The sequence below is a fragment of the Egretta garzetta genome, unplaced genomic scaffold (assembly GCF_000687185.1).
Source record: "Egretta garzetta isolate BGI_Z169 unplaced genomic scaffold, ASM68718v1 scaffold16, whole genome shotgun sequence".
Lineage (NCBI taxonomy): Eukaryota > Metazoa > Chordata > Aves > Pelecaniformes > Ardeidae > Egretta > Egretta garzetta.
In genome coordinates, this window is record NW_009260022.1 from 5,169,076 (window position 1) to 5,187,251 (window position 18,176).

Genomic DNA, 18,176 nt, shown 5'->3' on the forward strand with positions numbered 1-18,176 from the left:
AGAAAGAGTGCAAGAACAGTGACTATGCACAGGACCATGAAACTCACCTAAGATCAACTTCTTGAACGTCTGAAGAATTAAAAAAAAAAATCCAAACCCCCAAACCCAACAAAAAAACCCAACGCTGTATTTAGTAAGTAGACGATAATGTGAAATGTTCCTAAAGATCTGTTTAGGCTGTTAGACAAAACATGGTGTCTTTGTGTGAACACCCATTAACAAGTCCTCTGCCTACTTAAAAAGCATCAATGGTGAATTTTAGAAATACCAAATTTGAAACCCAAGAGCCACTTTAACAAATCTCTCAGAAGAACACATTTGTTGTAAATCTTGACATGCACACATAACCCTCCCACACCTCACATCACATCAAAGCTCAGAACTCGGAAATCAAGTAACTGATTTATTGACAAGTTACAGTTACAGTATTTAGAAGCCAGACATACTCACGGCTTCTGCTCTTAAGTCACATGTATCTAATTATTCCAAAATACTTGATGTTGCCATCTTCAGCAGCTGTAATGGAAACACACTATTGTTTTCCTTTATGGCCACAGCCTGATACAAATGACAATTATTTTGTTGCTCGAAAACATTAAAATATGTCAGTCTGTATAGCATACATATGCAGTAGGATGCAGTTATGTTTCTGCACACACTGCAGATGTGCAATAAGATTGACAGTAAAAGGAATTATTTTTCCAATTTCAGTCTTGCATGGAGTTATAGCTACCATAAAACAACTGTTTCTTGAACAGTAGTTTATGCTGCTAAAATCACTTTTAATTCTTAATATAAGGTAGATGCATAAGTAGCTATAATAAAAATCTGTGTACTAAAAAAAACGAAAAAAGGGAAAGATTTTTTAAAAAAAAATTATGAGAAGAGTTGTTCATACACTTCAGCAAATTTTTTTCAATAACTGTGTTCCTTTTCCTCACTATATAAATTTTTTTATATAGACATATAAATGCTGTTCTTGCAGTTTTAAAAGGGCAGCATAATGGCTATAAGATACTACAGTTTGTCTTTAACCTTTTCAAAATACTGCAGAAGACACCACACAGATTCTCAGATTCTGTCTTCAGTAAGCAGGAATCTGAATGACACTAGAGTAACTATTCAAACATCATAGGGGGACCTGAGGCTTATTAGATACCTGTGTTAGGCAACCAAGACTAAAATTTTAGGATCTTTAGCTACTCTAAACCCTAACTTGGATGTTCAGTTAGGATTCTTTATACAATAGGTTTAAAAGTCATTGTACTTCCTTTAAAAGGTTTTATGATTTGATAAAATTTTTCATCTTGACTCGCACAGGTATTCAAGGCTTCCATAACACCTTTATTTAAGGCTGGCACTTCTAAATCAAACTGGAAAGGCTAATTTCAGAAGGTAAAAATCTACTCTTGACAAAGCTATTACTACCACCATAAGGCAAAACTGTAGAACCAATTGTTTATACGAAATTCCTTTATATCATTTTCTAATTTGGGTGAGCAGTGGGTAAGACTTGGTAAGTTTGTACAAAACCATTATTTATTCTGCTCAATGTTTCCTCAGCTTTAATCCTCTGACATCAGAATCATCTTCACAACAATTCTACTTTTGCAAATGGAAGATTTTATCATTAAGGATTCAGAACAAACCACCTGATCTGAGGTGTAAACAGCTAGAAAAAGTTCCTGGTGTTAGACAAGAGTAGAGTAGGAAAAACTGGGGTATGACAGATTAAATCCTACTTCCATGAAGTCAGGGGGAAGCCTGACCATAAATATGAATCAATATTTCATCACACTAAAATATGAAAAACACAGCAACATGAAAAGTACCTCTCATTCATTGGGGTTTTTTTTTCATCATGGCACCAGTCACTAAAGCTGCTGTTATAACGCCTCTACAATACAACAGTGACACATACCATTTTACTATTTGTTTTGCTCAAAATGGAAAAAATGCTCTAAATCCAGAGCATCTTGTTTTGTTCTAGTGCATTCTGGTTGGAACGCTCAACTAAATACCACTTGCTACCATTTCCTTCAGACTAGACACAAGTAGAACCACATCTCTTAACTTTACAAGAGGGAATAACACGATTCTCTGAGAGGCCTGAGAAAGAAGTAGTTCCGATTTCAGTGGTGAGGGCAGAGGAGATGGTCACATTCACCCCTAGCTGCCTGTCCTCTGCCTACATGCTCAGGTCAATGGCTCTCAACGGCAAGTGATCTCTTAGGAATAAAGCGGTAATACAAATATTCGTCCCGAAATTCAAATTCATTCGTAATATGCTGGACGACGCCTCCTTTCATCAGTCTGTCTCCATACATCACAGCTTCACCACGGTCAGAGGCAAGGCCAACTTGCATGAGCCAGTTCACCAGGTCACAGCCAAAGAAGATGCCAGTGGAGATCTTTGCACCACACCTGTATGTCAAAGGAATGATTCACCCACATGTTCTGTAAATCTGGTATCACCACTGCACGATGGGGAAAGGCAAGGAAAAATAGCAGGAAACAAGGAAAGACATCATGATAGTTAAGAGCATGTTAGAAGAGAATTTGCAAGTTTTGTATATTAGGGACATGCCAACATTGGTTCACTACCTTTTCCTACAGACAATTCAATGGGAAGCAAAATGTACCTACAATGTTATTTTAGGCATGTGCAAATAAACTCCAGTGAACGTAAGTAGCAATTTTCCTAAAAACACACACAATGGAATTTTATTTCTTGGATACTTACTTCCCATGTACTCATTAGCATGACCATTTCTGCAACAAAATATCTGATTTGAGTGCAGCATGCCCTCAGCAACAGGAACTCAATCTGCACTTTAATTCCATTTTATAATTTCTCTACAGCTCTAAACAGACACAAAATGTTTACAAATACTTTAAAACCATTTAACTTGCATATCCGGTTAAATATTTACCACAGCAGCAGTACTAAGAATAAACAAAACCTTTACAACAAGACTAAATTAATTTTCTTTTACATATTTATGAGGCAATGCCACTAATATCTACCTAGTTGCAGTAAAAAAACCATTCAGAAATTTACCTACAGCAATGAATGTTTCTGGTTATCTAAAATCTGCTCTATGGAACCTAAGGGCAGGGTTTCTGAAGATGATTAACAGCTACACAGCAAAACCAAAATTTTTTTTTCTCTCTCTTTTTTTTTTTTTTTTTTTTTTTTTTTTTTTTTTTTTTTTTTTAAGTTAAAAGCAGCAGTACCACAGAGCAAGTGTTAACATCTATTAGCAGAGAAGCAAAAATTAAAATAAATAAAAATCCATGGTTACAAGGTCTCAGTTACAGTATGTTTAAATCAAAGTGGATAGGATCAAGTTAGATGAATATTTAAAATGAGAAGATAAATGCTTTCTTTTAAATCACAAAGAGAAGTAAGACATGAAACTAAGTTCTGCACAAGCATAATATTAAAAAAAATGAAGCAACAAATGTCAGATTTTGATGTATTCTCAGGTGATATATGATTAAAAAACCCCACAAAACCCAACCAAATAAATAGCCCAAAGCCCAAGAAACCACAATAGCAGCAGATACACAGGAAACAGCTGTAAAACGTGTCCTATTTAAAAACAAACATTCTCTGATACATCCTTTCTGTCTAGCATGAAAGAAGCAAGTCCTTGAACTGCCATAGATCACTTGTCCTAAATGAATAACTTTACTACTTTATTTCTTATGGAACATTACTGATTTCTGAGGAGACTGAATAAAATCATGATGCTGTCGAAAAACAGCTCTGGAATGTGGTTTCAGACTATTTGACCATTAAAAGACCACTCCATCCCACCAATCTAGTCCTATGTAAAAGCTCACATAACAAGAAAAGTAGAAGCGTCCTGTTGGAACAATTCTTCAAGTCTCCATTTCATACAGTAAATACTTAAATAAAGGCAGAATCTTTTCTTTGTTTCTGCTGCTTCTGTCTGCATTTCTCTTCTCATCCACCTACACACACCTGAATACATAATCCTTGATTTGGGTATCATAATTTGCATCTGAAAGCTTTGCTGATCTCACAGATTGAGGACTAGGCTTCACAAGAAGAATGAGCAAAAAGGTGTAAAGGTCCTAAAAACACTATAATCTAACATATTGAGTGGCCTCTGAGTACACACTGACATCAGCTGCAATAGTTTCGCCTCCTGTAAAAGCTAGTTATTAGTAAACATTCAGTCACATAAATAGTGACACCTTCTTAATCTCAAAACAAAACAAATGAAGGGTCTCAAGTTTGACAAAACTCATGGACACACACGCTCCATTACAGGCATTACCATATACATTTCTTCAGAAAGATTTTCTCTCCTGAACTCCAGCAATATGCAAAAACTGGGGCCATGCCTTAATGATTTTTTTTTAATAATTTATATAAAACCTAGATGGGATATTGTGATGACTTGCACCTCAGTGTTTCAGTTTGAGAGACTAGACACATTCCTCTGCTACTGCTAAATTCTTAATCCTCACCTTGAGGCTTGAATAAATATGCCACAACAGGAATTGCCCACAGGCAGATTAAACTGCGTTTCATTATTTCCAAAAGGTGAGCTATGACCTTTGTAACAAGTTATACATGCAGGGAGGAACCTTACCTTCTGCCTCTGACAATGCTTTTGACACAGTGATCTCTATGATAACGAACAAACTGTTGACATGTCATCCTGATTTCCTCAGGTACAGAGGGATCTGTATGCCCTGCTGCTTCTCTTCCTCCCCAGAGAAATTCAAGTCTTAAAAAAAAACCAAAACAAACCCAACAAAATAGATGAAAACCTGAAAACCAGCAAATCAGAGGCATTTTTAAGGAAGCTGCAAATAATAGAACAAAACTTACAGGAAGTTTATCACAACTATTTTACTGGGTTTGTGCCCGATACTTCATGTACGTCCTAATAAACTTGTATGGCCTTTGAACACCGAGAGGTTTTATTCTAGTCTCAGGCAAAAGGAAAGACAGAGAGCAGCTGGGAGCCAGCTTTAGCCGCTGGATTCACACTGCAGCCAGCTAGCTCTAAGTTAAAGATGTCTTTGTGCAACTTACGCCTCCACAGTGAGCTATCAATGAAAGTGCCTATCCACACAAAGCACTTGCATAACGTTATGAATACAGGACTTTAAAACAGTGACGATAGAATCTGGTTCAGCATTCGCATCTAAGTTTTAATTTATCATCTGAAATTATTTCTGAAGATCCATCTTCTCACTGATCCAATCACATATTTTGCTATCATTCACTAAAAATTTTGTCTATAAGAAACCTGTGGGATTTTTGTCTTTGGGAGTGTCATTAGGACAGTGGCAAAAACTCATGCACAGTGGACTGGAATTAGCTCTCCACAACTGGGAGAGAAATGAAATTTGGAAGATTGAACAAATAGGAAATGGAATGCAATGGCACTGAACACTCAATACCCTTTAAAAATTATTATCTTTAATAACTAAGTTTATAGGTGTAAGTGTAAAGATTCTGTTTACCTTCGCTTGAATGGTAGAATGATTAAATGCTTATCTAAGCCAAAAATACCAAAGGAAATGAAGCCCTGCAGGAAAAAAAGTACAGAAAAAGCAACATTAAGCAAAAAATTTGGTTTCTAAAGAACACAGAATCACAGAATGGTAAGGGTTGGAAGGGACCACTTTTTCTGTGCCGCTTTTGTATCAAAACTACTATCATTACTTGATACTGTAGTGCATCTTGTAGGCCCACCTGTCCATGGATTTGTAAAACATTCCTCTAGTATGTGTATTAACACTGCCTTGCTTTCACCTTCATAGATAACAAAGCTATCTTGTGTCAGTTTGCACCGAAATAGGCTAAGTGCAGCTGGAACAATTATACATCTGGTGCTGTAACTGAAACTGAAGAGATAACACCTTAAAGCCTTATAGCGAAAGTATCCATGAAGCCATCTTGCACCTATTTAGTTATATTGGTGTAATTCCACAGAAGTGACACTGGTGAAACTTTCTGGTACAAATAAGGCTAAAATCCTACTCAGTTTCCATAGGCATTTGGCACTGAGTTGTCATTTGTATCTTCAAAAGTGTTCATGCACATAAAACGTGGTCATGCACATAAGAGAGATGCATTATGATAAGAAAGCTATCAAAATAAAAGAAAGAGCTTGAGGAAAAAAAGGCAAAACAACATAACATAAGGAGCTGGTGACTTCAGCACTGTTTGAGGACTTCAGCTTACAGTGCTTGTAACAGCATGTGCTGCAACACCCACTAACAACGTCATTTTCAGAACAAACACTGGTTAAGTACCTGACCAAAATTAAACACAGCACAGAAGAACTGCAATTCCACATACAGCCTTCCAGGCTCTTGGTTGAACAGCCACCACAAACAACTGGAAAGATTCTGTTAAGAAAAAAACCAAAACACACCGATAAAAACTACAAACCTAACCTGACTTAAAAATGAAAAGCATTTTCTTACTCCACATGCTAACAGATTGTTGCACAATTTTCAGTCTTTATTTAACAAATGATTCAGAAAAAGCCAAATAACAGGGAGTAAACACTTTAAACTTCATTTTAGTTAGGCTTAATAGCTGGGGGTGGGTGGGTGGAGAGCTTTTTTGTTTTTACACAACGTAATGCAAAACATACCAGTGTAGAGGTCCTGCCCCTTTACATGTTTACATAAGGAACTTGCCCTAAGCTTATTTAAGTATGCAACCTAACACAGACAATATTAGCCTAGACAGATTTGCAGTATTTGTCTTTAGCCCTGTTTAGCTGAGACCAGTGCTTTCTACATATTTTCTGCATAGTTAAGATTACGTTAAGCTGAAGCACATACCACTTCAGCTATTTTAGATGCCTTCCAGAAGGAAAAAAGCCCTCCAAAGTTAACCCCTTTGGGTGTAAAGGCTAATTCTTTAATCTAACTGGTCTCATTTCATAGTAACTATGTAATCATTCAGATACAACTAAAAGAGGCTAACATTTGGGACACCTCTTAAACATAGATGTAAAAAGTAAACCAGAATATTTGATGCTGGAAATTTGAGAGGGGGAAAACTTCCATTTTGTAATTTAATGGGACCTGAAAAGCAACAGTAGTAACTATTATACTACATGGTTGTGCCACACTGTCCTGCTTTGCAGTTTTACATATTTGTGCCATAGTATTTTGAATATTTCCTCCCTAATTGGCATCCACAAGAAGCTCAACTTTGAGCATTACATTAAAACAGAGAGTGTTTTTTTCTCATATTTATCACAGTTAAAAGTTCAAATTATATCCCTAATGCATTCCATTCCGGTATTTCGCACTTTTACACAGGAGCAGCCACCTTCACAGCTGGCATCTAGTCAGTAATGATGCTTCACAATACTAACTTAGCTATGTTGCCTCCAAACCACCGCTAAAAGCAACAAAACTGCATTTTCCTATTTCAGATAAAGTCTTACATTATTCTTCACTACTAAAGCACCTCAAAGAAATCCAAATTCCAAATATAAGCATGATCAGATGGAAATAATTTTTGTACAGTCTCCTTCAGAAGTAGAATTCATTTCATATTTTTCATTGATTATTGTCTCAGGAATAAGACTAGCTCCCGAGAAAAATGGGAAGAGAGGCAGTAGTGACTACATAATTACCAAATAATATAATTTTTTTTCCCCTTTATGGCTTTCCAGTGTGGCTTGTTCACTAACACCATCAATCTTAATTTGCCTTTAATTTATGACATGGCACAGAAAAATTAATTTTATTATATCCCTCTTCCAGTAAGGGAACAAAAAAAAGCTTCTAATTTATTTAATGAATTGTTACATGAGGAATTGGAGGATTTTTACTGGACTGTCTACATAGCTTTCCTAAAAATCGTTCCACCTCAATAAGCTAAACAACATGGGGAGAAAAAAATATTTACAGCAAACAGGCCAACAATGAGAAGTAAGCACAGCAGCACGTGTCTGGCCAGTTGTTTGTCTCCCGTCTGTAGAAGCTGTTCTTCCTGAGCCAATACGCAGGTCTGAGCACTGCAATGACTCACACACTGATCAGCTGAAAAACAAACCAGAATTTTTCATTAGGCTTCTTACTTAGGCACTCCATGAGCAAACTTGTTAGTGTAACTTGCCGAGTTAAACTACCTTGTATGTATTTGTAGTGAAGTCACACACACAAAATGTAACATTAGCTTTTACAATAACCTGTTCAGACATCTATTCTCAAATGAAGCAGTAGTTTACATGCGCTCCTAAAATGAAGAAACTTATTGCAACAGAATTCTTCTTCCAAAGGTTTAATGTAAACTTAAGTTGTGGCTAACATTTAGAAAACTCTACTAGAAATAATGAAAACATAGCATTTTCTTGGAAAAGCTTTTAAACTTAGAATAAAATTCTGGAATAAATATTTCAAATACACCACCAGCTCTAATGTTTTTACTCTGTATCTCAGCGTTGTTGAGCTCTAGATCAGACAATCAACTGTATTTATTTCAGTTCTGTGACTGTATTTTTAACATGGAGTATCAGAACACTGTCATCATTCTATCAATCAAAAGAGCCAAACACACACAGAATGGATGTTTGTCTTCCAGCTAGAAAGTTCAAAGGAATTCTGAGTATCTTCCATCTTCCTCTAGGTGGCAGTGAAAAGCCTCCTGGCAAGGACACACCTAAGTAGTTGCACCAGATACCTGTCATAGCAGTTCAATGGGATACCAGAAGGATTAGTAATTATTGCAGCCAAGTTACACAAGTGTATCCATTACAATTTGCTTTTACTGATTTATAGCTTTGAAATGTTCACTCAGTAGGTCGAAAAAAATTTCCACTCAACTGTAAGATATTTTCTACCTTATCTTTTAGGATAAGAAAATTAAACTGGCCTTCCTCCATCATTGGAAGACATTCTTATGATGCTTGTCTGAATGACTTAACAGATAAAATAGTTGGCAATAGGCAGAAAGCTAGCATTTTATAAGAGGAGACATAACGAAGTATGTTTCAGTGTGAAATATTTAGATTTGTTGAAAGTTATGCTGCATCCAAAGTGCAAGGATATGAACTTCCCTGTTAAGGATGCAAAAAGCCAAGAAAAGAAAATAGGAAAAAAAGAAATGTTGCACTGCAGCTAGCTTTGATGATTGAAAGTGATGCATGATAAGAGTGGGCTGAACATGCAGTCTTCCATCAGGTGCTGAACAGTCACTTTGACCCATTTTTTCTATTCAGTGACTCCTAAGGCCCCCTTAGTCAATTTTCTCCATCTCCCTTGTCAGACATGGATAACACAGCAGCACAGACATCTGATCTAATCTGCAGTAAGTGCTTGCTCCTCTAGACCTAAAGTTTCTCATTCAAAACCTGTGCATGATTACAGCAAAGGCTTCCAAGGCCTTTTTAGAAGACACAAGATGTAAATATGAGAATGTTAAAAAGTGTGTTCAAGTTGAAATCTTGAGGCAAAGTAGGGTTATGCATTCAACTTCCCAGTGTCCAAACAAGGCAATAATGGAGTGGTAAAGTCTTATGTTCAGAAGGATGTGAAGCAACCTAGTGGTAAAAAACCAACCCAAACCAACTGTCCATCTTGAGCACTGGAAGATTACTAATAACTATCAGGCAGAAGAGAACAAACATCTAACATATTGCCCAATACTTGACTTAATATGAAATATAAGTTATCCAGGTAGAGTTGAGAGAACAACAGCCCAAACAGTTTCTTTGTGAGAACACCACACATAAATGTTGTGGAAGACTTTGTAGTATTAAAACAAGGAGACACTACTGCTTTACCTGTCTCAATTGGAGGAACCTTGCTTGCAACAGCATTTGACACTGCTTTGCTCTCTCTAGCACAAGATAATTCACCATTTGTTGTTTGACAGGAACAGCAACCTATTAAAGCATATACAGTAACAGGATAGTTAGCTTCCTTCACTACCATAATTTATTTTCCAAGTATAACAATATATTCTATACTGCTTTAACTATTATGCTCAAAAATAACCCAAAAGGAGAAGGCAGACTTAATTTTTCCAATTTGCTGAGAGGGTAAAAGGGTTACACTACCAATATATAGAAATATTGAACACAGCACTACCACCGTAAAAGCAACACTTCTAGCCAGAGGAAAAACAACTGGGAAGTGATCAAAAAGGCTACACATGAACAAGGAGGATTAGAAACACATGGAATAGCAATGCTGCAGGCATATAATTCATTCTCAGAGAGATGGTTTAGTGGGTAAACAATCTAAGATGCCTAGTGGACTGTATTTATCACATCCTCGTCAAGATACCACTACTTACATAAAACCCATATACATGCTTTTTTTTCTGTCCATTTCCCCTGTCCTTACAGTGATAACCGTCAAACTGTCCTTAGAAACATAAACCTAAATCCTTGGGTAGTTATATCTAGATTTTCTTCTGTCCTAGCGTAACACTCAAAGGTGTAAACAACTGTCCTTCCCAGGTCAGAATTAAATTTGGAACATTATTTTACTGTTTCCTGAGCCGTTTATTCTTTTACAAATCTCTGCAGACGGCTGTGCAGAAGATCCTTGAGAAGGCTGTGCAGAAGATCCCGCAGAAGGCTGAGGCACAGTGGCTGAAACTCGATTCCCCTCACTCCCTCCCACTTCAACCTCCTCCACTGGGCTATGCGGTGAATATGGGTTCAATACCTCATAGCTTGACTCTTGCCTATTTCTGTTCATGCACATAAGTGAGATACCCGATATCAATATACTGATGAACAGTATCACTGCTGTCGTAATTATCTGTTAAGAGAGCAAAGGAAATACACTTAAATTCAAAATAAAGGAAAACAGTTGCATATATCCATCTTTCTAACTTCCGTACTTTCCTAAATATACTAACAAATGCACCTGAATAAGACAGTTTTCTATATTCACTGCTCTTGCATCTTGCGGCAGTGAAGGAGCAATCAGTACATGAGACTAATTTCCCTTGCCTGAGTGACTCAGCTTTTTTTTTTTTTTTTTTTAAGTGGGGACCCCTATTTACCATGCAATCCAAAAACATCCATCATCATCATCATCTTTGCCCTCAGAATCATTAGTGCTCCAGTTCAAGTTCTCTTCAGGTACCTTTTAATTCCAAAGAGGAATGTGCTCTTGTCACCCTCTGGCACAGCTCTAATTTAAATGCTTTCTCCAATGGGGAGCATCCCATTGATTAACCTTTCCTTCTAATCACCTAATCACACTGATTGAGTCCACTGTGAGGCTATTTTAGTACTTGTCAAAGTGCCACATGGATAACCCAGAGAGACTCATAGCATCTCTATCCATAAAGGCAGAGGGAAAACACAACAAATATCTATGCTAGTGCACTCCACATCCTCTGATAAGAGGTAAAAGCTATAGTTCAGGCTCAGGGACTTTCAACTCATGATTGTGCAAAGAAGTCTCATAGCGCAGAAAGTTACTGCTATACACGTAACGTAGATCCTATCAATTACAGGCCAAAAGCCATTCATTAGTTATTGGACGGTAACAATTTTAGATAATTATCAAGTGACACTACAAATTAGTCACCAGGAAAAGGCCTCTGCAATTCTTTATCACTCCCTAAGCATTTTCTTTGGGAAGCCTACTCCCTCTTTTTCTTAGTCATAGCACCTAAACGTGAATGTCCTTGTTCAAACAAGTTTTCCTAAGGGTTCGTTACAGAAATACATTTTTGTATCAACCTATAAGCATTCTATAACGCTACTGTTATTATGGTAACCTGTACTTTGACTGAAAGCTACTTACATAAGAAGCAAACAGAGAAGGCAATTTCTCAATAATTTATTGGACACAGCAGAAGTCTGAAGTGATGAGGAGAGAATGTGTCCATACCTGATATTTTCCATAGAAAAAGGCAGAGTCAATACTCGCGCTGTTACGTTCACCAACAATTAGTAAGATTCCCACCAGAAGTGTTGGGACTCTGAAAGAGCAAAATACAAACAAAGTAACATATTTAGCATGCTCCCACTAATTCTACAGGGAAACACCTGAATTAACTTACCCCCATCCAGCTATGATAATAAATCCAATGGGAATCCTTACTGTTTCTCTCTTCCTCAACAGAAACAAAGAGAAAGATAGAAAACCTATAAAAAAATCAAAAAATAAATGCCTTTTTTATTATTAAAAAGGAAACTGATAAATACAGTCTAGAAACTCTATGATGTGACCTGCTCAATAACTAAGATATGCTCTCAGACCTTCAAACAGTCCCAGTTTTTCTACTTGTATCCTGAAAAATAGAAACAACTATTATCTTAAAAAAACCCATATTAATAATGAAACATTGAAGAAATTCCAAGACATTTTGTATTAAACATTCATTTCTAAATGCTTAGAAAGGTTCACAAGCATATAAAAGAAGTCATAAGAACTTTTAAGACACAAGTAACTAATTTCTTAAGGTATCAACAGCAGCTTTTCTAGACTGACAATCTTATGTAACTAACAAAAAACACTGTATTCTGTTATAACACTTCTTTAAAAACTGACTAGTTTTTTTATAAAGTTAAGGATAAATTTAACAAAAAGGTTTTATGTATTTTTACATATATAACTAGATATGGGAGTATCTTCTGGAGCTGCCTATTCTAGCCACAACTCAGAAGCTCAGCAACATTCCTTATGCTGAAGCAAAGCTAGTATTTATGTTAGGCTATATTATTCATGAGCTACCTATTTCAGCTAAACACAAATACAACTCCACAAAAACCAACACGGGAATCAAACCCTTAGACTTCTGGACTCAAGAACTGTATAAAAAGTCTCCTGAATACCCAAAGTCTCTTTTTTAATCATACTTGTAAGTTTCTGCAAGCTTCTTGATGCATCTTTCAATTCTGCCTATTTCAAGTAATCCCTTCATTAATCATCTACACCTGCAGAACACACACACTGCTCTTCTAGATTACAAGTGCTAGGGAAAAGAAATACTAAAGCTACTTTGGTATTTCCCTTCATTCTGTATTTCCTACTTTTTGGAGGCACAAAGTTTTTAAATCTACTTAATGCTGAATAGTTAAAATCTTAAACTCTGCATTAATTAAAAAGCACCAATAAGATTTTGACTAGCTGAAGGGCAAGCCACCACATTCACTCTATTTGTAATTGCTTCTGCATTGAGAGCAGGTTCTTGTCTTTTGTTACAAGCTAGCAAGGCTGCTGTATCTAGCATAGACAAACGAGGCCTGCCTAGGTAGAAGTTTTTCATAGCAGAAGCAGTGCCTGACGCAGAGCCCTGTGTTGCTAGCGCTGCACCTTGGCACAGCTTACAAGTATGCAGATTTGTACAACTACATACAAATGAAAGGAACAATTACTATTAAGATTATAATAAAATTATTTCAGTAATTAATTTTCTATTACAGTACCTAGGTTCTGCCTAGAAAAATCATACCTGTCCACAGGTAGGTGCTATAAAGTGAGCTGTAGAGGAATATAAATACTAGGATCTGCACGGTGATGTCTTTCTCTTTAACAATGAAATTCCATACCACCATTCCAATGCAAGCAATAAACTGGAAAGAAAGGTAAAACACCACCATTTAAATAGGGAAAGCAGGATGACAAGAAAAACTGAATACAGTGTAATATAGCTACAATAAGTTTCAAAATTCCACCCCCAGACTCACTGGAGTGTCATTTTATTGATTTGATAGTTCTCATAGCAGTAAACCAGTGCAGCAAACTCAGTATTACAGTTATGTCACTGAATATGGTACCCTATTTTCAGGAGGGTTTTTTTTCACAGCAGTTATATAGCTCAGATAAACTGAGAGTAAGGCAAGTCAGAAAAAATATATAACCTTTATATATCTTATTATAGGTAAAATGTAAAGCTTTGGTTAAGTACAAACCATTTATCTGAAATGATTTGGACGTGAAGCTGAGGTCTACAGATGTTTGTTCAGGCAAGAATTATACAAGTTTTCACCCAGTGATACTGCATATATAACAGTTTTAGTACTGAAGGAATCTGAAAAGATAGACTGAAATATTATAGGAAAAGTAATACAGTAGTTAGAATCTTTTTTTAAGATGAAAGTTTACTTTGCTGTTATAGACAAGAAGCACCTGCAGCTCTCATACATGACTTTTTTCAAACGTGACTCCATGATCAGACCTCAGAGAGTTTACTATATATTAAATTTTTTTTAAACTACAGAACACTTGAGGAAGCACTATCACACAGATACTACAAGCACAGGCTGCTCTCACTGAATTTAACAGCAGTTCTGCAGTTGACTTCAAGGGAAGAAGGAACACATACTCTATAGTTTTCTCTCACTTTAAATTACAATTAAAATTAATCCATAGCTATTTGGCTTTGCCCTTCCCTAGCCACCAGCCATGCATTCCCATGTGCCTTCCTTGCATCAGCACTGGCACCTGTTAGATCCCTCAGCGAGCCATTTCAGGGAGCTAAAACAGCATGGGGATTAGTTTTCTATTTAGCTCCTTGGATCAGGTCACCATAGAGTCAAACACATGCTCCTGTTGATCCTGGCATTGCTGACTTCAGATTGGCATAAATTGATGAAGAAATGCACTCAAACAGTGTTAGGCAGTGTTAGTTATAATGCTAAAAATAATTTCAGCAGTCACTCTCCATTCTGATTGCTTATAGATGTATTCGAAAACCATACTACCAGCACCAACTACCATTTTCTTCAAGGGTGTATTTTAAGGCACAGAAATTGTTCAGACAAGTTGCACATCAGATTCCCCTGCCCTCCATAGATGGCTACAAAGATATCACTGTAGAAACCAAACTTGTAAGAATGTTAAAAGACTTGAAAAAAACAAAACTCACACAACAGCATTCTTCTTACTACTGACCTGAGCAACAAGTAGATTTGTTGTAATCATATGAGGAAGCTGTTTGTATTTCTTACTCAGAAGAACAACAATAAGAGACCAGATCTGTAACATACAAGAAAAAATTGAATTTAAGAGTAAAACAAAACTGAAAAGAACAAGATGAACATTCCAGCAGATTATCATGAAACTCAATATACAACAAATCTTGAAAAATTTCTTCGCAATGTGACTACTGTAGTCAGCTCCACACTGCCTGCTGCCAGTCGCTATGCCTCAGCAACTATGGCCAGAAAAAGCAATGCATCTTTGTGTTCCCACAATGGTGAAATATTTCCAGGAAGCACCAAGAGCCTCTAGTGTGTGAAGCCTGGTTGTTCCTCAGGACATAAACGACAACCGAGCAGCCTCGCAATTTAGAATTTAAAATTCCTCCCCCTCCCCTGAATCCCCCAAAATGATCTGTGACAGCAAGAGGCAGTGTTCAACTGTGGCTTCCCTTGAGGCACAGTTTCAAGACAAGAGGACTCCAGTAAGATGACAACTTAAGAAAATTCCAACTCCCTTCAACATAGATGTTTTTATTTTAAAAAAGTGAATAAAATAAACACACTATCCATAGTGCCTATAAAGTCAAACCACAATTTATATTGGACTTGTGGATTATCAACACACTTTTTAAGAACTGCACACCCAGAATTTCTAGGAAAGGAACTGGTACAGCTAAATTAAAACTTCCAAGTTAAACATTTTCATTAATACTCATTAATACTTCATTAAATAATTATTCATCGACATTTCTGGAGCTGAAGTTTGTACACAGCCTCCACTACTGTGATATCCAAGCACCTCATATGGCTTGATGTAATTATTCCCTGAGGTGTAAGCTAGTACTGTTAATTCCCTGCCCAACAGTTATTTAAAAAAAAAAAAAAAAAAAAAGACGACAAACTCTTAAGCCCTGGCACCAGTGCTCTAACTGACTTACCCACCTTTCTCTACAGTGCAGCTCACCCACTGCTAAATCAACAAGATTTTTTTAACTCCTTCCTCATCCTTCTGCAACAGCACACAACAGGGAAATGTGAGCCATCTTATCATGACTCGATTTGCTGCTTATGTATTAATGCTACCCTGACATGGCAGTGTGCTTTCGTATTTCACTTCATCAACACCTACCAGAGAAATGAGGCTGACAATACTTATGTCAAAGCTAACATTTTGGAGTGCAGATGCCAGTGGGTTGGGGTCCATAGATGGAATGGTCAACAGCCACGCCGAAACATACATAATAGGTGCAGACACAAAAGTGCTTATCACCATGCCTGAGGTAATCTGCAAAAAGAGTCAAACAGAAACAAGAACGGAGTTAATCAGATCTCAAGATAAATAATCTGCTTCCAGGAATACAACCACTGGCAAAATTGTACTCTTGAATTAAACACACATAGACCTTTAACAAACCACCGAGTTGTTTCTATAACAAATTAGAATTTGAGCCAGAAAGATTCCATTTTATACATACAGTTAAACTGAAAATTTCAACAAGCTTCTGAAATAGCAGGAATCAAGACTTCCTTACTGCAAATTCTTACAGAGCTTTTTCATGGGTGTCAAACATACTAGTGATTACAGTCTAGGGGTGTATTTACAATGTCACAAATTACTTTTGGATGCAAAGATTCACACACTAAATAAATAAGAAAACATGTAGCTATGCAAATACTAATATGCACCAATTCATGAGAAGCAGCCATATATATTTACATTTAAGTGATTTCTGGTTTGGCTTCTCATTGTCTTTCTGCTTTCTAGAATTTGCAGTGATGGAAGTGTGAATTGTTACTCATACTTCAGATACTACAGATCTCTATTTTAAAGAGATTTTCTGAGTTTGTTGGGCATGAAATTCTATCTTGTACGTTTTACTTTTAGTGTCCTTTTCTTTTTCCTTTTCTTTAAAAAAAGCCCAACTAAACAAACCCCAAATAGATAATATTAAAAACAATGGAAGTCAACAGGAATGTGTTAATGTCACTTCAAGTGGGAGAAAGGAAACAGTTACAAAATTTGTATTTTAAGTTGAAAAGTTAATTGATACCCTCTACTAAAAAAAAAAAAAAAAAAGGTAAAATGCATTTTTATCACAAGATTTAACTAACGGGCAACACAACAGAATCAGTTAAAGCATAAGCCCTTCCATAAGTTTTCAGCACTAAGCTAACACTGTTCCTACTGAAGTCAGCAATATACTTTCTGGTTTTTTCCTACAAAAACAGTAGCTCAAAGATAAGGTCTTTGAAAAACAAAAACTGAAACTAAAACCAACAAACCCACAACAAAGATACAAGTTCTTTATAGCTAAAGTTATCCTAGTTCTTCCTACTAGAGAAACGAGTAAGGAAAGTATGAGGACTTATTGATGAACGTGTACTATCAAGACGCTTGAGACATCAGGAAAGAGTCCTTTGCTTAATTAATAATCTGAAATATAATTTACATTTGAGATCTAGGGAGTACAAGTAAATCTAAGGAGTCTATAGTATGGAAAAGCAAATTCATCAAGCCTACTTATTTAAGTACTTCATCAACAAAGTTAAGCTTTAAGTTGGTAAACGTTTGGGGAAAGTTAACTACATACAATTCCTACTTCCATATTAAATTGACTTGCAAATATTGCGACACCAGGTGCTGCTGGAAAAACTCCATAAAGAAATGCATAGTTTGATAAACTGGTGTGGTTGACTAGGTTGTCACTCTTGTCCAAGAGTTCCACCATTTCTCTACAGAGAAATGGCATCATAAGTCTGAAAAAGAGAGGAAAAAAGTAATTAAAAAAAGTTATTACTCAAGCTATAGCAATAGACTCCTCTTTACTCAGAAAATGAACCAAAAGGAACCTTAACGCTAGTTTGAGTAATATTTATGAAAAGCAAAATACTAACATCACTTTGAACGATTGCCTTTACTGTTACCATGACATTTACTAGCTGCTTAAAAATTTTATGTCACAAGTTAAACCAAAAAAAACCATACACAAAAAAAATGGTAAAAATTACACGAAACTCTGGGATATAAGCACATTCTCTGATTGTGCAGATACGTTCTTTGTATAAACCTCAGATTTAGAAAGGTAAAAGATAAAAAACCCCCTCATTTTTCAACTGTTAAAGTAATAGTAGCTATAAGCAGTCAGCAGCTTTGAAACTTAGACCACCTTTTTGCAAGCTGTCTGAAATATAACAAGGGCTCAAGTTTAAGTATCCCATTCTGAAAGTTTTGGCCAGCAAAAAAACCTCTGCATCAATGCT

The 18,176-nt window shown here is 36.3% G+C and overlaps 1 protein-coding gene across 5 annotated transcripts in view; it reads right to left on the bottom strand.

Annotated features, from left to right (window-relative positions):
- Window positions 1–390: 390 nt before the first annotated feature.
- Window positions 391–18,176, bottom strand: part of GPR155 (G protein-coupled receptor 155) — a 32,289-nt gene continuing 14,503 nt past the window's right edge. For 3 of the 5 annotated variants that reach the window (XM_035896190.1, XM_035896189.1, XM_035896191.1), the window contains exons 4-16: window positions 17,507–17,672; window positions 16,045–16,200; window positions 14,887–14,970; window positions 13,445–13,565; window positions 12,050–12,134; window positions 11,878–11,968; window positions 10,547–10,791; window positions 9,804–9,910; window positions 7,928–8,061; window positions 6,307–6,402; window positions 5,512–5,576; window positions 4,629–4,766; window positions 391–2,424 (exon numbers count right to left, since the gene is read on the bottom strand). In XM_035896190.1, coding sequence (XP_035752083.1) covers window positions 2,202–2,424; window positions 4,629–4,766; window positions 5,512–5,576; window positions 6,307–6,402; window positions 7,928–8,061; window positions 9,804–9,910; window positions 10,547–10,791; window positions 11,878–11,968; window positions 12,050–12,134; window positions 13,445–13,565; window positions 14,887–14,970; window positions 16,045–16,200; window positions 17,507–17,672 — 1,711 coding nt within the window. In that variant the 3' untranslated portion in view covers window positions 391–2,201. Of the gene's footprint in view, window positions 2,478–4,628; window positions 4,767–5,511; window positions 5,577–6,306; window positions 6,403–7,927; window positions 8,062–9,803; window positions 9,911–10,546; window positions 10,792–11,877; window positions 11,969–12,049; window positions 12,135–13,444; window positions 13,566–14,886; window positions 14,971–16,044; window positions 16,201–17,506; window positions 17,673–18,176 lie in introns of all 5 variants that reach the window. The other 2 variants (XM_035896193.1, XM_035896192.1) reach the window with 2 other exon arrangements.